The sequence below is a fragment of the Triturus cristatus genome, chromosome 2_1 (genome assembly GCF_964204655.1).
Source record: "Triturus cristatus chromosome 2_1, aTriCri1.1, whole genome shotgun sequence".
Classification (NCBI taxonomy): Eukaryota; Metazoa; Chordata; class Amphibia; order Caudata; family Salamandridae; genus Triturus; species Triturus cristatus.
This window is the reverse complement of record NC_140581.1, coordinates 927,292,173-927,317,392: the sequence shown is the minus strand read 5'-3', so window position 1 is coordinate 927,317,392 and position 25,220 is coordinate 927,292,173. Positions and strand designations below refer to the sequence as shown.

General features: G+C 39.4%; 1 protein-coding gene across 1 annotated transcript in view; it reads right to left on the bottom strand.

The window, feature by feature from the left end:
• Positions 1 to 11,302: 11,302 nt before the first annotated feature.
• LOC146866105 (guanine nucleotide-binding protein G(q) subunit alpha) overlaps positions 11,303 to 25,220 on the bottom strand; it is a 446,860-nt gene continuing 432,942 nt past the window's right edge. The window contains exon 7 of the mRNA XM_085633332.1: positions 11,303 to 16,061. Coding sequence (XP_085489458.1) covers positions 15,871 to 16,061 — 191 coding nt within the window. The 3' untranslated portion in view covers positions 11,303 to 15,870. The remainder of the gene's footprint in view (positions 16,062 to 25,220) is intronic.

Here is a 25,220-nt window from a genome sequence, read left to right as displayed (position 1 = left end):
GTATCCTTAAATATTAAGATGTTTATAATGTTGACAAATGGTATATTACATTTAAGATATTGATAATTTAATGAGTATAATTACTGTAGTCAACAATGTAACACAATATTGTTTCATGTTGCATATTTCAGTTCACAAATATTCTTTTAAGAAATAATATGAACAAATCGATAGAGTAACTACAGTTAAAGATACCCAATGTTATAATAAAACTGATAAAAGCCTAATGATGGGTCCAATATTCAATGGTCATACATGTCAAGGGGGAAACTAGTTCTCAATATACATTGATATCCCAGGCCAGTGATAGCACAAACTTTGGAAGATATATCTTCAATGTGGAAAAGGGTAAAAAAACAAAAAGAATTCAGAATCAATGTATAACCATATGACACTTTGGCACATCACACCAATGAAAGTGAAACAGATGTATCTACATGTGCTGTAGTGAGTCTGGAAAGATAGGAGAGGACTTGCATATATGATGATCTTGCCCCAGTTTGAAGATTTTGTGGGAAGAGAATTTAAGCCACCTGAAGCGAGTCTTGGGTTATTCTATAGTACCTGATCAAGCCACGATTCTATTAACCCGACAATTTACTAATCTCACACATTTAACTAATTCAGACTGCAGTATTTTAGGGAGGGCAAAACAACTGCTGGTTCATAAATGGAAATCATCAGCAATCGGATCAACGCAGGCGTGGGTAAGCAGGTTATGGTCATTAATGGCAATGGAGAATTGAAATGGGAACGGCACAATGTGAGGATTACATATGACGTCCATTAGCTGAAAACCTATCAAGAGTGGATCAGTCGTTGGGTTATCAGAGGTCATTGAGATCACTGCAATAGTCTTGCTAATTTAAAGAACAGTTCATTTCCTTCATATATGCCTGTGTTATCATTGCAGTCTAAGTGACAGCCAGCTGCAATGTTCTGATAATATTTGCGTGTATTACTTTATGCCAACTCATAAGGGGATTGTTGGTGGGGGGGGGTCTTTTTTTCTCATTTACCTTTTGTTCAGGAATAACCTCCGTAGTAAAAGTGTGCAAAAGCCAACACAACATCTTCGAAAAGAAAAGGGATAAAAGGACACACTACAATAAACCTTTCTGTATTTTCAGAAATATCATATGTTCTACTTTACAAGAGTCATAGCTAGAGAGAATCAGAGCTAGAGAGATGATCTGTATAGTAGCGTACATACATACATGTCTAGAATTAGAGGCAGTATAATTCATGGGCACTAATTGCCATATGTATTTTAGATATGTGGTATGATCATTTGACGTCCGTGCCCAGCAGAAATGAGAAATCAGAGTTGTCATCTCTAGTGCCTCGGTTTTCTCTATAATCCCATTCCCCTTTTCACATGCGTATTGCAAACCAGCATGTTGTAACTGGGTTGAATCAGAAGTGGATATTGGGGAAGTGTGGAATCGTACATCGCTTCCGTAGGATCCAGATTACAAGTTCAGCACTTTCTGACATTTTGTGAGAGCAGACAAATGTCACTGATATGCAAAACCGGAAGCTCACAAACTGCTATTGCACTACTCCACAATGCAAAGAGCTAAAGCTAAGGTGCACATGTTATTTCAGTGCTCCAGCTACCCTACTGAGTTTCTAAAACATTTTAAGAGTAACCTAAATAATCCTACTCTGACATATTGCTGATGTAAGAATCATAAGCCGTTCTCACTGTTAGGGAACCATAGATTTGCTGCTGCATTGAAGTACAAATATGGAAGGCATGTTTGGTTGCACTCAAGCCGAACTTATAGAAACCAGAGTAGTACGACCACCCGGCACCAAAAATATTTAGTTTTTTGCTACAAGCCGAACTTATAGAAACCAGAGTAGTACGACCACCCGGCACCAAAAATATTTTGTTTTTTGCTACTGGTTAATTGATGCCTTTCTATTCAGCTTTGATATAATCCTCAAACTAAAGTACAAGACACGTCAACTGCCTTTTACTAGATCAGTGTAATTTTACACCTGATGACAATAAGAATCGTGCTTGTTGGACTAAAGAAGTGATGCTCCATTGTAAAAATATGACTGTTCAAGCAGACTTTATTGAACTACTGCAATAAATACAGCCTGGAGAATTTGTTACTCTAATTGCCAGGCGTGCAAACCTATATCTGGACTCTGAAGCATACCTTATACCACCACATCGCAGCTACAAAGAGAAGAATGCTGTTGCCCGATAGGGATAGGCATTGGGGAACCCAAGTCACTTGTTCAAAAAATATTTTCCACAAACACCTCTAGAAGGAAACAATCAAAATGAAATAATCACATAATGATCAGCATGTTAGAGGATTCAGGATTTGTTTTTACATTGAGAAACGTGAAACACCTACCTGTTTGGGCCTTCAACGATTTGATGAGTGCTTGTTTTTAGCAGAGGTGGAGAGATCATATCTGTAGAAGTTGTGCAGTAATATATCAGTCAAATCCAGAGGACTAGTGCTACATGCTTCAAGGATGCCAACCTCCAGAGGATTCTACAGGTAGTCACTAGCAAGGTCCAAGCCAATGCCAGGCCAGCAGGCAGAGTGAATGCAATTAGTTAGTGGCCTGAATATGAAACCCTATGTACTTGTCTCCTGTAATACAATCAGAATTGGAGTCATGCTCCCCCTTATTATGAAGGTTGAATGGGGGTAAAACTAAATGAAACATCCTTAACATTCTATAATTTAGAGTAGGAAAAAGCTGCATAGGTAGGGAAACGCGAGCTCTTACTGCCTTTGGTGTACGTAATCTCTGGGTCCAATACATAGAACAACATGATATATGTACTTTGCAGGAAACGTGGTCTACTACTCCAGTTTTTATTTCTAGTTATGTGACCTTTTGTCACCCAGCACTTAATAAAAAGCAAGGCCGGCAGGCTGGGGGGCTATTGATCTGGATCAAAGTTGATTTCCATTGTACTTTAAATGCGATCAAGACCAATGACCCAGATATTTTAGCCATTCATATCAGGGGTAGGAACGGTGCAGGAGTAGATCTTTTTAAGGTTTATACCCGAGGATCCAAAGCTGACTGAAGGTCATCTCCCATACAAATGTACCTAGTGTGCAAGAAGGGGGCGGGAACTAAGATCTCCTCACTTTCCACTAGCAAATTATCAATACGATCCAAAACACCATTGGTCGCTGCTGGTTTATGAACCAGTATGCGTCTAGCAGCCTTCGGGGGTTGCCCTACAGTCCCACATCCCCCCTCATTCGTTACTAATTTTCTTTTGTCCATTGTTTTTAGAATTTATTGATGGTTTATGAATAAAACACAAAGTAGGAAAATAAAATTGCTAAAAATACTACAATCAATACAGGCAGTGTTGTGGTAATGGCTATATAAGGACAACAAGCATCTCACAACTCCGGGCGAAAAAAAGGAAAGCAAAAAGAACAGAGAATGAATTACACTAAGTGTCTAGATAAAGGTCCAAAGTCCAACCTTGCTAACCGGGATACAGGTGAGAAAGCCATTGGAATGAAAGGGAGCAAGGGCTTATAGGGCATGGAGTCCTGGGGCAACGGCAAGTGTGTCCCGCGCCGCAGGAAGCAGAAGGCGCTTTTGTAGAGCGTCGGCGTGGATGGCCTTCCCTCCCTCCAGGGAGCAGGGGCCTCTGGGGCTTGGAGTCCTGAGGCAACGGAAGGTGTGTCCCGCGTCGCCAGGAGCAGAAGGCGCTTTAGTAGAGCATCAGCGTAGGGAGCAGGGGCCTCTGGGGCCTGGTGTCCTGAGGCAACGGTAAGTGTGTCCCGCGCCGCGGGGAGCAGAAGGCACTTTTGTAGCACGTCGGTTGCCCTCCCTCCCAGCAGGGAGCAAGGGCTTCTGGGGCCTGGAGTCTTGAGGCAGTGGCAACAGCAGCGTAAGTGTGAATCTGATAGTATTTGTATTGACATTAGTGAGTATTGCATATTCAGAGATTACGTACACCAAAGGCAGTAAGAGCTTGCGTTTCCCTACCTATGCAGCTTTTTCCTACTCTAAATTATAGAGTCTCTAGCTCCATTAATAACAGCAGGTGACTTTAACCCCTAGACGCAGAGGGTATCACCGACAGCGATAAGCTCGGTGAGCTATAGCATGGTCCTCTGCTTGATTTGCCACCTATTAAAAAATGAACGTTCACAGTGTTGCAGCTTCATGCATTAACACTTGAATATGGGCTTAGGGCAGCAAACGAATGTACCAGGTCTGACAGGAAGGGGGTGAATACTTACAATAGAACAGCTAGTATGAGCCGCATTGATTATATTGTACCAGATGTCAAATTGTGGCCTGGGGTGACGGATATGGTGGTTGGAACGACCAGTGACAGCGATCATTATCCTCTTGAGCTCACAATGTCTTCACTATAGGCCTCAACTCCCACTGTCCCAAGTATTCCTCTTATAACTAGGGAGATCTGCCCCTCAAAAAACAATAGGCGAGTCAAATGGGATCGAGTCGCAATTGATTTAGCGAAACTCGAAAACAAAGACTAACCTATTAGATAGCTCCGGTGAGTTGGGAAGTTTACTTGAGCAGCAGGACGGGCTCCCTAAGATCACAGAATGTCATACAGCCTTTTTTAAACAACTGACGTCTTATTTTAGCAAACCCCATCGGCCCCACGGCAAGCCCAAACCAGCCAGACCACACTCCACCTGGTTCAACCAGGAGTGCTGGATTACAAGATCTAAACTGACTGCTGCCATCAGAGCAAATGATTTGCCAGAACTAAGAGAGGCAAGGAGAAATTATAAGGTAGCGGCCTGGGAGGAAGATCGATGGCTCCAAATTAGTAATGCGAGCATGAGGAAACACTCATGTCAGTTTTGGCTTTTAGTTGCGAGGGGGGAGGCTCCAAGACAGTCCACCTTCCAACAATATCTCCATATCCACCTGGAATGACCATGTTACCGCTGTATACACTGGATTTAGGGGATTTGGCTACTGAAGCTCCTATTATTGACCATAGCAGCCACCAGACCTCAAGACTGTTTTCCTTAAATCACACTTAGCATAAAATCCATAGTAAGGAACAAAGCTCCGGGGCCTGATGGCATCCATGGCAATGTCTTTTTAAGTGACATCGCCAATTGGTCAAAATACATCTGGACTTTGGCCAATGGTATTGCTGCAGGGGCTCTCATACCACCCTCATGGACTTTGGCCAATGGTATTGCTGCAGGGGCTCTCATACCACCCTCATGAAAGTGCGCCAAGGTGATCCCAGTTTTAAAGAAGGGTGATCGCTCCCAAGCAACTAACAATAGTCCCATCAGCCTCATCGATGGCACTCAGAAAGTTTTTTCTCGGCACTTCTTTCAAAGATCACTGCGTGGATGGAGGAGAATAATATTCTATCCCTCTTCCAGGCAGGGTTCAGAAGCAGGATTAACACCAACGATCAGGTTTTTCGTTTTAGTTTATTGGCCTGGAAAACTGTATCGAAAAGAGGAGCCTTTACATTGCATTAATTGATCTGAAGTCAGCTTTTGATCTTATCCCTAGGTGCAAGCTGTGGTATGTCCTGCAGGAGAATGGTCTTCCCCTTGGGATCCTGGCGTTGTTTGTCCGTCTTCATGAGGACAACTACGCCAGGATCCGTTGGGGAGACTAGGGCCAGTTGACAGATCCGATCAGTGAGGACGGGGGGGTGGATCAGACAGGGTTGTGTGTTGGCCCCCACGTTATTTTCATTATTTATCAATGGTGTAGTCCTATATCTAACTGAAGTACCAGCTGACGCCCCTGTGCTGGGTGGTGTCAAAGTAACAACCTTATTATTTGCAGACAACACATCGATAGTGTCCAAAACGCCCAGTGGTCTGCAACGGCTCTTGGATCGCTTCAAGGCCTTTTGCGGTCAAAGAGGTTTCGAGGTTAGTACTTCGAAAACCAAACTTCTGCTAATGAACCCACAAAGAACGTTCAAAGGTAAAATGCTGCTAGCGGGGATCCCTCATGAGAGAGTGGACACTTTTGATTATTTGGTCATAACCCTATCTAAGAAAATGGCATGGAAAGATCATATTATGAAACGGAATCTACAGCAGAGGCAGACCATTGGGGCACTGATTAAGGAGCACAGAACTTCTAAAACTAAGCCAATAGCTGCCCCTCTTCAGATTTATGACCACGAGGTAGCGAGTTCTGCTCTGTATGGGGCTGAGGATTGGAAAACATTGAAAGCCTGTGAATTACAGAGAATACAATGTTAGGATCTTTATGTTCACTTTCTCAGAGTACACCACTACAACCACTAAGGCTAGATATGGGTAGATGCTCAACTGCGGATAAAGCTAGGCTCCGCCCCCTGCTTTTTTGGCTCCGACTCAAACTAACCCCCGAGCTCTCCTATTATGCTGCAGCACTTGATGAGGTTTCCAAGTTTGACCGCTTCAAAAAGATTGGGTGGTTCAACGGGGTCAGGTCACTACTATCAGTGATAGGTCTGGGAAGTTCATGGCAAACTGAAGACGTTGCCCAACTGCCAAGTAAAGAAGCGGGTAAAAAAAATACTGGAGCTGGGTATCACATTCTTTTGTCGCTCAATCATTTGTGGGCTGCCTCACGCTAGAATTGATGGAATTCAAACTACTAAGTGCTTTCGAACAGTATATGGAGTTTATTACCATCCCGCAGGATAGGAAACTTTATATCCAATTTAGATTTGGATCCCTTCCTGTGAACTCCTTTACAGCTGCTTTGAGGCAATCCCTGGCTATAACACAGCACTGCCCGGGCTGTCCTACAATGATTGAAACAATTGGCCACATTTTCTTTGTTTGCCCTCTGTACAGACTCCCGAGACGTAAGAGGGTAGCCCCCGTTTGCAGATTATTGGGAACTCGTTGCCATCGGGAAGCTCTTCGAATCCTAAAATCAGATTGTAGACCTTCTGTCGCATGTGGAGTTGCAAAGTTCCTTGGAAAAATGTGGATTATCAGAAGGTATGCGTCCAAGACGCGATAGTCTGCATTTCATAATTGTATTAAATAATTATTTCCAGACATTGTAACAACTATGCAATGTTTTATCTTTGTAAATTGATCACATTTTGATGTTCGGTGGAATCCATTTTATAATGTGGTATATGTTTTAAAAAAATAATAATAGATTTTATCCTTTTAGAATTGCTTTAATTTTTTAAACAGTGATGATTTAAAAACGTCTGGCAAAAGACGTATACTATCTAATGATTCTCTTATTTATATATATTGTTGGATAACTGTACTGTAAGCACTCGCACTTTTATGGTTGTAATGACTGAATAAAGTTTATGTATATACTATCAGATTCGTAGTTAAAAAATATTTGCCTACAAATGATTCTCTTACCTGAATTAGACAGCACCCAGCTGTTTGCATAAGTGAGGTTGCATGATATGGTTGCTGTACAACTGAAGGATACATTGACCTGTTTGCAATACAATTGGATTGCAGTGGATTGCATAACAAACTGCAGTGAGAAACAATATTTGAAAGCACACTTAAAATAGAATTTGCCAACTTTCTTTACTGATCTGCAGCTAATCACCTGCACTGGACATGCATCCTCGGCAAACTCTCCATGCAACAGGATTGGTCAGCACAAATTACATGAACAGTTGGAGGAGCCTACGTGCACCTAAGCAAAAATCTGATGCAAACTTGGAAACCAGAGTGTACATTCGTGTATAAATGAAGAAACCATGTGCCCCTTCTGTAATACAGGATGAACAAGCAGAGACTCGCTGTTTCCCCAGTGCAGGACTACATAGTGTGCGGAATTTAGGCAGCTTTGAGATGCTCTACAATGTTGCCTCTTCAGCATGGAATCAAAAGGCCACAGGCCTTCCGATTACCTTAACACCAGGGATAGATGGTGAAAACAACGTGAAAAGAAAGGTCAGTGAAAGGTATGGTATCCATACTTAAGCGGCCTTGGAAGCCCTGTGAAAAGCTAAGAAGTGGACTCTAGTACACACTGAAATATGGCAGTAAGACCAGCACACTTACGTGTGTACTGCTTGCTGAAGAACACATTTGCTCTCAGAGAGCTCTTCCTGAAGGGCTCAGCTCCTTTTATACGGTACCATCACAATAGTTCTGCCCAGTGGAAAGACACCCAGCATCCCCACCATAATAGACCCGATGATTTCTGACAGTCTCTACCCCTAGCCACAGCCTATACCAATTAATTAATTGCAAATTCTGCAATGTCAGGTTATTTAAACAATAACATAAAAAGGCAAAAATTATTAGACACAAAAGAGAAATTCTTCAGGCTTCGTTCTCACCCTAAATGTTTCTTCTAGTTGAGAACACAGAACGGAAGCCATACTTTCCGGACTATTTTTCAAAAAAAATTGTGGATAACATGAGGGCACACTCTGCCTTGCATAGCCATCTAAGGTGGAAATTTGTATCCATTAGTATAAATTATCTCATTAATACAAATGAGTGGATATCAAAACAATAAATCTCACTCAAGAGATTTAATGCATCAAAATGTGTGCTACATCCTGCCAACTTAACAGATATTTATACCTGCGTTTAAGGACTAATCCAAGCTTCCTACACTTATGCATCAATATTTCTCCGCTTCAAAGCAACCAAACAAAGACCACACACACAATCAACTAAAGAATCAAGTCAAACAAGAGTGTACACACAACTAGGCTCCAGGCAAGGGAGATATGGTGCTCACCACATTTGTTTTTTAAAATACTGAATTTCCCAAAATTAAAGGAATTGTCAAAAAAGGCTCAAACTGTTTGCTACAGATGCCGGAATAAGCTGAGGCATTAACATAATAGCTTTTGATTGAATGTAACAATTTTGGTACCTTGAAACAATGGTAAATTTATATAAACTACAACATGCAATCTCTTGTGGCGTAACCACAGTGAATGGAATGGGACTTTGAAATCAACCATGACATAGCCAGTGGCATGGAGCCCAAGTCTGTGTTTCTGCATTAGGTAAAATAGAATGCACTGGTGCTCACAGTGAATCTGTCTAGAGAAGGCTGAAAACGATAAAGCTAAATAAATCATTTGTCTAAAAGCATAAAGCAGGCATTACACACAGAATATAATTAATGATGCAATGACTGTTAGGCCTTTTGATAAAGGCTTTTCTTGTGCTTGAATTAAATAAAGATTTGTATGAAGTGTTTTTTAAAACAAAGGACAGTTATGAATTCGAGGAAAATCCACATAAACAGTCTAAATGCAGTGGGATCATATGGAATAATGGCGCCAGACTAGTTTACTCAGTAACAAGGAGTTGAGATATCAGGGGAACAGAGTTCTTGTGACACCACTTCTACTTAAATCCCATGTTAGGCTGATGGTCTTCCTCATCTTATAAGTCTGAGATATAGATATGTTTGTCAATTCATTTATTTGGGACATCTACAGGAACATCAACCACACAATCAGGACACAGAGGACACTGTGTCAAGACTGACAAATTCTCATTATTTACTAATATTTCTAGTTGTACTGAAATTAGACAATAGCATCACACGTGCAGAAGGAATGTAAGCCATACTTTACTTTCTGGATTGTGGTAAATCGATTGACATCTCTATCAATCAATTATGATTAAAATGGTTAGATATGGTATAACTCATTACTCATATTTTCAACAATGAGGATTGCAAAGGGTACAATCTTCACTCTACCTTATGGCAACTTTCATATACGCACTGGAGGGAAAAGACTGTACTGCGGGTGCCCAGACTGACCCAGCTGCATACTACGTACTACAGATTTTATCCACAGAGAACTTGCACAGTGGGTGACATTCAAGTCAGGACAAGATTTCAATTTATTTGTTGTGATTCACACAGTGAACTGGAGTTTTTTCTAGGAGGCATCTAATTGAAATAAGAATGTTCACTTAGTCATTGGCTGTTAAAACCATTAGGTTTGTCACAGGTTCTCATCCACTGAGCCTTAAATTGTCAACCTTAAAGGCTGAAATACTTCATACCAAATCAAACTGCTGTTTTGAAATGGAGGTTGATAAAGAAGCAACTACAATAGAGTGCAAATACGGGAAACATATTTTGTTTTGTAAAGTTGTATTACAAAATAAGGATCCTTTAAACAGCACCTAGACCGTTCTTTGCACAAGTATCATTTATTCAATGAACAGCAAGAACACAGTAAGGTTTATTATAACCTATAAGGACTGGGACAGTAGCCAAAGAGAGATTGTGAGAGGCCAGACACAGAACTTATTTTTTTTTAAAAGCAGCGACTCTGGATCACTTAGTACATTTGAGCCACTATGTGAAGAAACAGCAAGGATAGATGCTAAGGTGGTTATATACCTGCGGGGAATGCCATACTTTCCAATAATGCAATGATAAACGTGAATGCCAAAAGCACTAAAACCAAATTCATACATAAGAATGAAGATTCTATCACATCTTTCAAACCATGTAGAGAATATATCAAATTCGCACTTGGCCCTTACTACAAAGACGCAGCAAAATTAGGTCTAAAAAAACTGATCAAAGAATGTACCAATTACATTAAGGTAGGTGAGCAACACTGTAAGCACTAGACATTACACATGAACATAAAAACCATTTATGCCTTGAGCCAGCATAGACAAAGGAACCCTGAATCAATTCAAAACATAACTTAAGAATACACGACTGAATGATCACATAAATGGTTTCTCTTCATTTGGTAAAGAGGCACCACATTTTGATGCATTAAATCACATGAGTTACAAGAAATTGAAGTTTTTCAAATCACATTTTTTGTACTAATTCAATGGTTTCAGATAAATGTCATACACCTCCTACAATGCCTTCACCATGAGAGAAAACCTTATGGTTGGTGACGTTTAGAGCAACTGGGACAATACATTTTGTCTTGAAATTCAGAAACAAATCATCCATGGGCACGCAGAGTTGTTTGCAAAACAAGGTAACTGCTGCAGTGAGCTGTGGTCAGCTCCACGGCAGTTGAGTTAATCTGCACACAGAGCCATCATGTGTTAATAAATCTATTACACTGATCATTTTAATTTGGAAATAAGATAAAGGCAGCCAAGTATGAAAATAGTGACAAATCATTATTGAACTGCTGAAGCTATCATTTGTCCAGTGTCCTACAATCAGATCTAAAAACTGTTCAATTTGTTGAATGTTCCATCCACACTTAATCTGAAAATCACTTGTATAGCATGCTTTACTGCAATCAGCAAGTAATGAAAATAAGAATAGAAATCAAAAGTAATTTGAGCGAAATGTGAATAAAGATACTGTAATACAAACATATGGCCAAAAAATACTATATTTTTAACCAGCAAGATCATTTGGGGCATTATCATACATTAGTTTCTTTTTTCAAAAAACTATTTCCCATCCCCAAACAATAGACAATACATGCATTTGAATGACATTTTAAGAACAGCAAGTATGATTCCTTAAATACTGCAGATTAAAAATGTATCTGACAAAACCCCCTCAATATACAGGTCTAATAAAGGTTACACAGAACGCTGGAATTCCCAGCAACATGTGTCTTGTAGCATCCTTGGAGAAAAAGTAACACTCTCTTACAATCAGATTGGTCCGTTTTTTTCAAGAGTACTATTTAGGGGTTGATTTTTTATTTTTTTAGAAAAGTGCATTTGAAAGCCAATGTAGTCCCCAATCACATTAAGGACAAAGCAAACAATGAGCACTACAATTAGATATGTATCTCTATGCTCGGGGACAGAAATGCAAATTGTTTTCTATATTTGATGTGCTTCAAAACGGATTGTAGAAGTGTAGTATTGGTGAGGCATCCACCCTGCCTATATGGAAAGACAACTGCAAGAATGGTTGGCTTTTGCCTTAGTGTGATATCAATATGGGGATTTTTTTAAATGGTGTAAAGAAATCTGCCAAAAAAAGTCTGACAGACATAAGTCAAATATCTTACATGTAGAAGAATTCAGGTGTAAACGTCAAAAATACAGAGATGTATTTTAACTGCATCAATGTTGGTCTTCCATTCCCTACTTAACTAGACCAGTATGCTTAAGTCAGGAGTCCTTATTGTAGTATGTCATTTCATTCATAATGTTTAACTGGAAGGCAGGTCTTTGGTAGGCCATGATGCACCTTAAATTATTTCTTTAAATGCCTTTGATGCTAATTGATATGCTAAAATGTTTGATAGCCCATAGTGTGGGCATCAGTAACAGCAGCAGACAATTGAGTATTTGACTAAACTTTACCTTCCAATGTTAAACATTTCATTCTGTTCAACAATTTCATTCTAAAATGAGAGAATGCAGAACACCTGTTCAGGATCAATAACCTGTGAACTGTAAAGAGTCTATGCATCTCACAAATAAAGGCTTCTGGATACAGCGCATTCCTCCACAAACCAAGTAGTCAAATTCTGACTGATAGAGCATTCGGCACAAGGAGTCTTCTTCTCTCCAACTGAATTAAAAAAACAGCAAAAACCCAGAAGAGTAACTGAAACAAAGCTCATATGACACAGAATGACTTAAAAAATTACAGTTCATACAAAGTCACAATCAAAATAATCTGAATTATAAAAAGTAAACTGCCCTTGTAACTGCATTACACATTTGTGTCAGGACACTGATAGTTAACTTGTTAAAAAAAGGCAAGTTCAAGGTGTTTTCTTTTTTTAGCACTAACATTACTGCTCTCTTGTGCTAGTGAACATCTAGTATACACCGACTCCCCAGTCTTTTTATGACATTCAATTAAACACATAGTTTTGGCAAAGTTAAAAATAAAGTTTTTTGCCTTCAGCTTTAGGAATGAGGCACAAACTTCTAGAATTGACTCTGTAAGGCATAGTAAAGAAAAAAAATCACCAATTTACAAATATTCTGTGATACATTCTCAGCGAGAACTGCTGTGCCATTGAAAAGGGAAAGTCACTTTGTAAACTCGGACTCCACAATAGGACACTGGACGATCATATGTTGTATGTAAAAATTATATTTTTATCCTATTTAGTTTAACACCCCACCACCCCCCTTACGCCCGGTCGTTAAAAATTTGCCTCAAGAGGTACAAGTAGTTTAGTGGGAAACATTCACTAAATGCTGCTATTAAAAGAATTGTAACTATGAAACATGAGTTAATATCCACGCTCCCAAAACTGTCGCAAATTTGTGTGGGATGGAGATGTTTTTCCGATACAGAATAAAACCATGTTATGTGTAATAAAATTTAAAAACCTGACAGGATTTCTGCACTTGATACAATGGCTGTGGTGCTTCAGGCAGCACTAAATATTTTTAGTTGCCAATGTTTCATAATATTATCCAACTGTTCAAAAGAATGGTGACAGTTTTGACAATTTAACACATGTACGGTGTGCTCTAAAGCTGACATTTATAGCACTCAACAGATCATGGCTTATAAAGTACACTGTTGATGATGTAGTTTAGAGAAGCTGCTGACGTGCAAATGGCTAATTAGGCCTTCTTTACTATTGGGGGTCGATTTACATTTACAAAGTCATCAAGGACACCAAGTTATATTGTGAACCCACAGAGAATGTAATTTACAAAAAGCTGACAACCCATTGGATTTCAGGATAATAATGTATAAAAGCAGATTCTTACTGTAGCACGAAAATTGAGCTCCTGAGTCTTAGACACAGAAGCCTTTAGACCTTCTTTACAATTTACCTTGACTCGGGAATGCAAATGATTTTGTAGAGTATGATGCTAGTACCATTCTGTACAAAAGTCAATTGGATTTATTTTCTAAAATAAAATCTGTCCCTAGTCAGAAATAAACTGACAAACTTTACATTCTCCTCTTTTAAAAAGTAAATAAAATAATATTGTTCAAATTGTGAATTAGCTATGAGACATACATTACAATTACATAGATACATTTCATCAATACAGCACATTCAAGTTGCCCAAAAAATGTATGATTACAAAGCCAATAAGGATGCTGCCATATATATAGAAAGATGTATGTACAATGATATCATTCATAAACTGAACTATACCTACAACCAGGTTTTTTTTTTCTACCTTTGTTACGTTAAATTACAGGTGTATTCCCGATGGCGCAAAAATTCAGTTGGTTGGGTTTTTTATTTCAAGAGAGGGTGGAAATTAGTAGGACAAATAAGGATGGAAAACATTTTATCAGTATGCATTTGTTTACTTTGGTATATAACCAACAAATCCTCATACTTCACTTCTTTCTCTATGTCACTCAGTAACACCAATATCTTCAGCACTCTGGCCCATAAATTCGCACCAGTTGGAAGAATCATTTGCACGGCCTTTACATGCTTGATTGCTACACAACTTGATTTGCAATCCTCTCGTGTAAAAAAAGGGGGTAACATTTTCAAGGCAAGCTTCAAAATGGAGACACATCAACGTGTGCTTCAAATCATTTCTATAAACCTTGTAGTAAGATGTTTTTGAAACATTTGAGTCTTCAACAATACTGAACACTGAAACTCAGAAAAAAATGGCAAAGAGTAGTCAGTAAAAAGCCATGGAAAGCAGCCTAACATGATTGGTCAGCAACTACAGTGAGAAACGTTCTCAAGAATGAAAACTCATCAGTTATCTCTGAGCTTCGATTACATATACCTCAATAATACCACAAAGTGTTCTCCGCATCCATCTGTGGAGTAACGGAAAGAACCAAGCTTCCTTCCACTCATTTCTGGGTCTGGTTCGCCCAGTAGCAAATTCTCTTATAGCGCCGATTTTTTGGCATTGAAAATTGATCACTTGCTTTGAAAAAGCAAAGAATCCCGTGACCCAGACACAATCCTTAGTTTCAACTCAGTTGTGTCGTCTTATCAGCCACCTAGGAGTCAATTTGGCATTTCGTTCAAATACAACAATGCAAGCCTCAAGATTTTCCGACAAAGCCCGATTAAGAATAATAAAATTGTGAAATAAAATTCATAATCCAAAATATAATACATCTCCCCTAGTTGAAGAGCAAAAAGTATACAATAAAACAACTTGTGTCTGACTGCAGGCACTGGGGATTGTGTAGTGTTGATGGTATATATGTGTTAGGCTTATGCAACTTAAAATAAACCATACAAAATGGCACTTGAAAATGGGAATTCTACCAAACAGGTCACCCATTTATGCCTTTGCATCTTTTCCTTCTGCTACAGGTATGTGTTAACTGCCTTCTATGCATATGGCTAGATAACCCAATTATGGCTAAAGATAAACCCCATATACAGTGATCTATTGCTTGATGAGCTCCCATTGGCTTAAAACAAAGTGTCAAAGACAGTGCCAAAATTAGATGTGCTTTATACATAATAATTTAAAAATCACAGTATCAATATGTCTTATCCTTCAGAAAAAAGACATAAATTAGAACAGCTGATGGCGTGATGTGTACTGGAACTAAATTATGCCTAACTTTACTACACTACAGAAAGACAGTCTAGAAAGATATCTCTTAAGAAAAGGAGAACAAAAAGTTTTGTATGGAGTTGACAACGGTGAGACTGGGATAACCCAACTAGATTTTACCTCAGTAGCCAAAGAAAAATTCACCATTACCCTGCCCTTGTAAGTGCACCACTAAGAGTTCCAAACACATTGTGTCACAAGGTTTCGCTTAAAAACAACTGAAAAATAAAATCAGGAACTGTGCTGCAGCGAAGGTTCTCCAGCATCTTTTGTTTTCCTCTATATAGTTTTAAATAAGATGATATTTACTACAAACTCTGAACACTTACAGAGTCCAGGACGGCAATAAATTAGTATTATGCAAATCGTTTTTCACAGATAATACAGTCCCTCTTGTATTTTCTTCAATGGCCCGAAAGGGGAAGGGAGGTTGAAGTAGGCACAGTTAGACTAGGTTGTATTCCTTCAGATTTAACTGTAAGATAGTGTCCTTGACGGCTGCAAAGACAAAGCGGATGTTCTCTGTGTCTGTGGCACACGTGAAATGGGAATAGATGATTTTGTCGCTGTCGGGGTTCAGGTCCACAAACATTTTCAGGATGAATTCTCTTGCTGCTTGTGCATCGCGCTGTGGTCCTTGTTTTGTAGGAAAAAAATAAGAGAAAACAAAGAGCATTAAGGGAAGCTTTCTGTAATGTTCTTATTATAGCACAGATTTCCCCATATGAAAATGTTAAGATGGAAAAAGCAACAAGGGATCTCATACCATACCATGTGCACCTGAATAGGCTTCAATTCGTGGCAACCTTAGGGGATATTTTCGAAAGGCTGTCGGGCTTACTAGATCAGATACTAACGTGAAGTCTGTTTGATCAACAGTGTTATCAATGGATACAATGTTCTTGTTCTTTAGCCATTTGGTAGCCTCTGTGCCACCACATAAACATGCAAAATCTACTCAATAAACAAGCATACTCATACAAAGATGCCTAAAATTTACTTTAAAAATGTCGCCCCTGTCCCTTTCTTTAGCTACATTCTAAAATCAAATGGATAGGTAAATGCTGTTCCAAAATCGATTTCACATAGGGCGGGATACATATACTTCTATGACTTGTGGAGATTGATGCGGCTTTGCTAATTCACAGAATCCAAAAGAAATATGCATAAAAACTGAACACATCATAGATTTCAGAAAATACTCTAACTATTGTGAGTACTTCAGTGGATTGTCAGCATGGCAGGCAATCCACTAGAAGAATCAGTATTGTGCAAAAGCATATTTGTAAAATATTTATTCTCCATTGGGAAAAGTGTCCATGTGGAAAAGTCCTTCCATTAAACCTCAATGAAATAAAGTTGTCACCCAGCTCTTTCCTTTTTCACTCTAAAGGGAAGTTCTCATTAGGGTCAAATTGTGAACCTTTAACTGGAGCAGAAAGGAGCCACAAACCATCTTGTGTATACCCACAAATGTATGGATGTTCGCTTCAATATGCATGCCTGCAATGCCAGGGCCCACTTCCCACGAAACACTGATTTTTCCACCCCTGCCTCTACAATTACAACTGCAGACAATTCACCATACGCAGATTGTCCATAGGTACAAGCAGAAACTTCCAGTGACCTAGAGTTTACGACTCAGTGAATTTCTTCCCATAGAACTGTCTTTTGTACACATAAGTCCCAGTAAATGTACCGCATTGAATACATTCTAAAATTCTATAATCTCATAATTTGGCTACTTTACTAACTTGTGTCATTGCAATATTACTCTGGGTGCCCATTTCAGTTAAACATGGTTAGCCTTATGGCAGTGTAAAGAATATGATTTAGTGATACAGTGCTGGAAACCCATTAAGTATTGCACTGTGATATTTTCTGGGATGGTATTTAGTTGTATATTCAGTGAAGTGCTGCTAATTTTAGATGCTAGAGTTTTAAATGTGTATGCATCTCAGACTTTGCTTGATTAAACATCAAACCGAAACATATCCATTTTGGGTAAGAATAATTTATCTCAAAGTCAATCCTTTCTTTTGGATTGGTGAAGTTCGTATTTAAAATCCCTCCATCCAGTGGATAACTCATAAAATACCAGGCATTTGAAGCAGGATTCATTATCTGTCGACTCTTTAGTGTCCGAAATTTATGTCATTGCAAAAATGTATGATGAATTTGCTTGAGCATAACATTTCTTAGCATCTCCGTGGTATGAGAATACACTGCCCACAGTCAATTCATTTTATTCGATCTAGATGTTGCACCTGACTTTGTGAACCTTTGCTACAAAATCAAGTTGAAGAATATCTAATATTGCATCAGAACCAGTTTAACAACATCTAAAACGTAGAAAACAGTGGGGTATCAGGAATCTGCCCGGCGGTACTTCCCAGAACACTGGTGCCCAACCAGTACAAGTACAAACTTAATGTATATACAAAATTAATCTGAGAATACTTTTCATCACAAATGCTTGTTCCAATAACTTCTTTTATTCTTCGAAATATATGGTGTAACTGCAATACAGCCGAACAGCGTGTTTCGAGAGACAGTCTCTTCTTTTGGGCTGTTAGGCACAAAATAAAACATAGTGTATACACACTGGATACAGAACTATATATCACAAAGCATGTTACATATGAGGTGGGTATTAACATCCTCCACCAACAGAATAAGTATTCTCTTATCAAAATACAGACAAAATCATATCATTTAAGCACATTAGATGTTTGTTGAATATCTACTGAAGGCAGTAATATTTTGCTGAACCAACTTCACTGTAGTATAACGAACAGTAGAATGATAACACTAATATTCTACTCCTATATACCTGGGGGCTTTACAAACCAAAATGATCCTATGTACAATGGCAACATCTGACGCTGCTAAGGTCAAATCTCTGACATCACACTTACTGACTAGGTTGAACAGTTGTACATCCACACCAAAAAAAAAAAGAAAAAAAATCAACAGATAAATTACATTTCTACATAAAATCAGGGAAGACTTTTCAATACATTAAATAGTTGGTACAGCTAAATATTACTGTCTTCAAAAGATAGTCAACAAACATCTAGTGTGTTTAAATGATATGATATTGTCTGTATTTTAATAAAAGGACATTTTTTCTGTTGGTGGAGGAAGTTAATACCCACCTCAAATGTAAAATGCTTTGTGATGAGTAGTTTGGTATTCAGTGTGTATGAACTCTGTTTTATTTTGTGTCTAACAGCCCTGAAGAAAAGATTGTCTCTCGAAACATGTGTTGCCTGTTCGGCTGTATTGCTGTGACACCATGTATCAAAGAATAAAAGTTGTTATTGGAACAAGCATTTGTGATGAAAACTATTCTCAGATTTACTTTGTTTAAACATTAAAAACGTATTTAATAATTAGAGAGGGTTAATCAATTTCGATGATAGAGTACTATAAATAAAAACATTCATAATAAATAATGGTCAATTTGTCTAAGTTTGTTATTTATAGGTCTCTTGATGTTGCATACCTTAATTTAAGCAACTAACCAATCACTACCTTACAACAGAGGAAACACTCTACATGACTCTTCATGAGACCCCAAAAGTGATCCAAATACACATTGTATTCTCATCCCATTAATAAAGTCTTTCTTTTAGTTACTAGTTGATTACTCTTTGCTTTTTGCTCTATTTTGTGCATTCAAGTCACTGAACGATCCTCAATGTTGCAGCTGTTTATCTTGGTGAAACAGCGCTTAGAACTCATTTCTTCTCTTCCCTTAGCCTAAAAAATACAAGTAAGTGGGTCCTCTAGTATCTCCTGGGGGAGTTCCATGCATGTCTTACACTCTGCTGTAGTCCCACACATCAGGATGTCTCTCTCCTGCTTTGCCTGCCATGTTTCAACGAGCCTGCCGCCAACCTTTCCTACGAGTGAGGACAAATGATGGTATATCGTATAGTGTCAACGCTGGCTGACAGTGCATAGATGTGTAGAGATACAGTGGTAACCGTCTTCTGTAGGAGATTATGGACAACTCAACAATAACCAAAAAAAATTGGGATTAGCCATGATGTGTTTTGCTGCTTTGCATAACAACATATTAACAAATAAAAAATACATATTATATATAGTAATACAGTTACAATCTTGATCGCATGTGGGAGTTGGCTATAGCTTACACTGCCAGGACATTTGGACAAAAAACACTTTTAAACAGCACACAGAGCAATATATTGGGTAAGGTGATATAAACAATTGTATTTTGTTGCACAGCACTGGCTCCTGTTGATTTGCTTTTTAGTAACACTACAACAAACAAAACTTTGCTCTGAGTGATTTTAATGACCTTGGACCAATAAAAGGCTTGATCAGTCATACCAGGATTCAACCTTACATGGGACACGGTACTCAGCAGTAAGCTTATACCCTCGGGCAGTTTTATTGGTCTTGAAAAGTCTGATGCATAGTACAGAAAGAAGCCTCACTACAATTTATGTAGACTGTTTCACTACTAGCAAAATGCAAAGTGCTGCCTTCATGGAGGCCTCGGGATGGACAGTGAAACTCCATAGGAGCTCCATCGGAGCTGGTGCTTGCCAACGCTACACACCTCTGCCTCAGCCTTGAGACGCCACTGGCGCCAGCTCAGTTCTATACACACATGCACACATTCAGACTTGGAAAGCAAACAAATGCTGAAAAATCCACAAATACACTCATACACATTCATTTGCACATCAAACATGTATAAACGCAAAACCATACTTCAGCATGTGGATGCAGTGCTGCCTGTCCATTCTTGTGAGCTTTATGAGCTAGTGCAACTCAAATTAATGCTGAGGTGGCCACTTCATGACCAGTGGGTGAAGCATGGCTTTCGGGCAGAGGTGTGAGTTAAGAGGTTCACAGCATCCCACCAAATCCAGGATCCACGTCAGGGCTCGTGTTAGTTCATTTTCCACATTCCTGCAGTGTAGTTGATTGGGCATTTAGCCTTTTGGGGTTTCATTACTTTAACAATGCACGGCACGAGTAGTTGGGGGTGGGGTACTTATGTGTATGTGCGGGCTCATCGGGACCCTTTTAGACAGCACCCTGATAGAAAAGCTCCTAGAAAGATATCGGTCAATTTCCATACCTATGCTATAAAAGAGCTGATACTGGGTAGGGCCCTTGTAGATCCCTCTCTGCAGATAGATTCTACTAAATACCTCATACGCTCTGATGTAGGCAGCGTTACAGCACAAAGGCAGTGGGAGCTGGGATCTCGAATGGCAGATTTAAGAAGTCAAGGGGCTCAGGTGTTAATGAAATTCCCTGCATCATTGAGGGTGGTTTGGAGAAACAGAACATATAATTTGATTTCGCCTTAGGAGGTTGACGCTCTCTTAATCAGTATGAAGGAGACCCAACGCTAGCTATTCTTTTTTTTTTTTCTTTTTTTTTTTTTTGGGCCTCACATATTGGTTATCTTGAGCCCTTTCTGCCCCTACTTCATTACTGGCCATTGTCTCTTCAAAAAGAGAAAGAGGAGGAAATCATAGATTAACCATGGATATAGAACACACATAGAATACATAGGGTAGTTAGAGGTTAGGAAAAGGGAAGAGGTGAAAAATAAGTGGGAAGAAAGGAAGGAAAGGAGAGAGGGAAGGGGAAAGAGAGGAGGAAGGAAAATACAAGAAAGGGAGGAGAGAGAAGAGAGATAGAAGGAAAGAGGGAAAGAGAGAAGAGAAAAAAAAAAGAAATATAAAAGTTAAACAAATAAATAAATACAAAAATAAAAAAGGGGGTAGTAGGTGGCTCAATTAGCACTACGCTTCTTTATATTCACTTATGACACAGAGGTAGATCCCAAGTCAGGGGTAAGGGCTCCCAAGGGGCGACATGATCGCCAAGGCTTGTAAGGAAGGGTTCCTCAAGGGTGGGGGGTGGGTGCAGGTGGGGATAATAAAGAAAAAAAACATTCCTCATCTAACCATTAAGGCTGTGAAAAATAAGATGCAACTCTTTTATAGAAATATGATCTGGGGCATTTCCGAGCTTCCTATTTTAGAATATTCTCCTTTATGACAGGTACAGTTAACAAAATAAAAATAGTAAGCTGGAATGTCAATGGATTAAGGGAAAGTAGGAAACTCTTTAGAATTTGCGAATTTCTAAATAAATCAAAGGCCGACATCTGTCTCCTCGAAGAAACTCATTTGGAGTCACAATAATGTAAGAGAGCATTCAGGAATCAAAGGTGGATCCAGGATCTTCTCTGTTCTAACCAGAGAGGAAACACCAGGGGAGTGGCAATTATAGTCTGGGCAAACAGCAGGATTAGGGCAGAGAAGTTTGAGACCGTTTGTTCAGGTAGATGGCTGACCGCATCCCTAGTGGTAGACAGCTCACGATTCACATGCGCAGTTTACTACGGGCCCAATTTAGACGTTCCAGGTGCTTTATCTAGTCTAAAAACGAGTCTCCTGAACTATGAAACACCTATTATTATAGGAGGGGACTTCAACTTGATCTTCAATGAAACTTTGGACCGTACTTCCAGGGCCAAATTTACCCCTCCACGTAAATCACAAACTGAGCTCAAAAATATCATGAAAGATTTTAACTTGCTTGACAGCTGGAGGGTCAGAAACGTCAGTGGCAGGGATTATTCTTTTTACAGTCACAGATATAGACATCATTCCAGAATAGACTTTTTTCTTTTAGACCAAACACTACTTCCTGGGGTGGATACGGTATCCTATATCCCAGCCACACTTTCGGACCATTCTGTAGTTAAAGATCAAGTTTAAGCAAGGAGAGCAATCAAGAAGGTGGACTCTGGATAGATCAATACTCTTAAAAGAGGAAATGAAAGCGAACCTAGAGTTTGAGGTAGCCGAGTACTTCAGGATAAATAGTGGTACTGCGACGGACCAAATGGTATGGGAGGCCTTTAAGGCCTGTCTGAGAGGGCATTTAACCACTTTAATGGTCAGGAGAAATAAAGTGAGAAGAAGAGAGGAAGAAGACCGCCTTATGAAAATAAAACAGAAAGAACAACAGTTGCAGAAGGCCTCGTTAGATCAACAGGCTAATCTAGCCACCATACAGAATGAGCTGGACTCCTTGAGAGTCGAATATCAGGCACATATTGATAAAATAGTCAAAGATAGATGGGATGCAAGTAAACTGCAAAACTTTTCCTACGGGGAGAAATGTGGTCGACTACTTGCCTGGAAGGTTAGGTCTGATAGGGCCAGAAATCTGATCACGGGTCTATTGATACGTGACACAGGGGCCATTTCCCACGACAATGTTCTGATCTCTGGTGAGGCAAAACGATTTATGCAGGATCTTTATGCAGAAGAAACAGGTCCTCCAACTCAAGGTGCAGAAGAATGGTTAAATCAGCTCGAATTACCACAGTTATCAGAGGCAGATAGAGAATACCTAAGTTCAGAAATACAAGAGGGTGAAGTCCATAACCAGATAAAAAAAATGGCAAAAGGGAAGGCAGCTGGACCAAATGGACTCCCTGCAGAGATCTATCAAATCGGCCTAGATAAAGTTGCCTCCACCCTCACGACCCTGTTTAATAAGATACACATGTTAGGTGAGACAACTCCACAAACTTGGTCAGAAGCCACAGTCACCCTGATCTTGAAACCGGATAAGGACCCCGTAAGAATTGAGTCTTATAGGCCAATCTCACTGCTGAACACAGACTATAAGATCTTTGCTGGAGTTCTGGCGGCGAGATTGGCAAAAGTTATAAAATCTATAGTACACAGAGACCAGAGAGGTTTTATTCCAGGCAGGCAGTTAAATGAATTAACTTTTCAGGTTATTGCTGCCATAGATGTTGCTATTGATAAAAAACTTCCTTTGACTATCGTAGCCATCGATGCAGCTAAGGCTTTCGACCAAGTCAATTGGACATACCTATGGTCGGCATTGTCTGGTTTTGGAATTCCAGAAAATTTTATAACATTAATTAGATTACTTTATTCCACTCCTAGGGCAAAAATTCTGATAAATGGTCTCCTCACAGACTGGGTTTATATTTCGCGTGGAACAAGGCAGGGGTGTCCTCTTTCCCCGCTATTGTTCAATTTATACATTGAACCTTTTGTTTGCCAGTTAAGATTAGACCCTGTCATTAAATCCTTCAACATTGCGGATCTCACTTTAATATTCGCTTTATATGCTGACGATCTCTTAATGTTCTTACCTCTAATCCGGAAGAAGCTATTCCCAGGTTATTCGAGCAGGCAGAGTCCTTTGGGAAAATATCAGGCTATAAGATTAATAAGGAAAAAACCGGGATCATGCAATGGAATCAGGAGGTGGCAGCTCCGGGGGTAAAATTACGCATGAGGTACCTTGGAATACATTTGGCCCAGGATATCTCAGAGATACCCAAAGTAAACTTAAATAGAGTCTATAAGGATGTATGTAGCCTCCTGCAACGCTGGTCAGGCCTCCCGTTGAACATCTTTGGGAGAGTAAATCTAATTAAGCTGATTATTTTACCCAAGATCACTTTCTTATTTAATTCCATTCCACTAATGTTCAGTCCATCTGACATAGCCAAAGTTCAGGGTAAAATTGGTTCGTTCATATGGAATACAAAGACATCGAGAATCTCCTGGAAGAAAATGAGGAGAAATCTGAAAACTGGAGGGTTAGCTTTACCGGATTTATTTATATATTGCCACTCCTTCCATTTCAAAAACTTTAGACTCTTGGCAGATAAGACGACGCATCCTCCTTAGGTTTACTGTTCCAGGCACTTCTCCATGGTATTCCACAAGGGCAGGAATACTTTCTGTTTAAATACGGTGATTCTAAGTACTATAAGAGGGTGAGATTAAAAGTTTTAGGCACGGCCCTGAAAAATTGGATGTATATCAGGAAAAGGCTGGGAATTCCCTACTACGCCCACAAGGCCCCTATATGGGACTCCCCGGGGACACCAGATTGCCTTAAGGATCAGCTTTCACGCCCCCTTAAATCAGCAGGATTAACACATTGGAGCGACTTGCAAAGGGATTCAGCACTTTTAGATTGGGAATTCCTTTCTAGTCTGACTGGGGGAACTCTTACTAGACTCAAGTATTACCAGCTTTCAGGATGGTGGACTACCATATCATGGGATGCTAATGTTTCTAATCTGAAGTTTGATCTAGTAAGTAGAAAGGGCAGATGGAAAAAAGAGCTATCATTTTGGTATTGGGCTTTGACGGAGGTAGAGGGAGTGACAGAATTTGAACTTCAAAGGCTGTGGGGTGATGTTATAGATCCAGCGTAACAATTTAAAGGAACTGTGGGTGGACTCCTTTACCATGCTCCATACAGTGGTTAAGTCTGCCCCTCTCAAAATAAATCACCTATTTACTATGTACAGTGTATATATCACCAAAAAAACTAGTTAAAATCACAAGTATAGCACATCATTGCCCGAGATGCAATCTGTTGGCCGCCGACGATCTGCACATGTTTGTAGAATGTCCAAAGTTAAAAAATGATTGGTCTAAAATACAAGATTTTCTCGCTGAGGTACTAGACACACAATTAGTGGTTACAACCGGGATGATTTTGTTTGGGTTAACTATAGATCTCCATCTCAAAGACATGGCGTCCAAATTTATTCTCTATGTTATCATCCTGGCAAGGCGAGAAATATGTAGGGCCTGGAAAAATGAGAATGCCCCCAATTTCTCAGAGTGTCTGAAACATCTCATATACATAAGTGAATCTGATATGGCCTGTGATAGTACTAGCTATGATAAGATCTGGGCGGCCCTTGTGGCATGGCGGAAC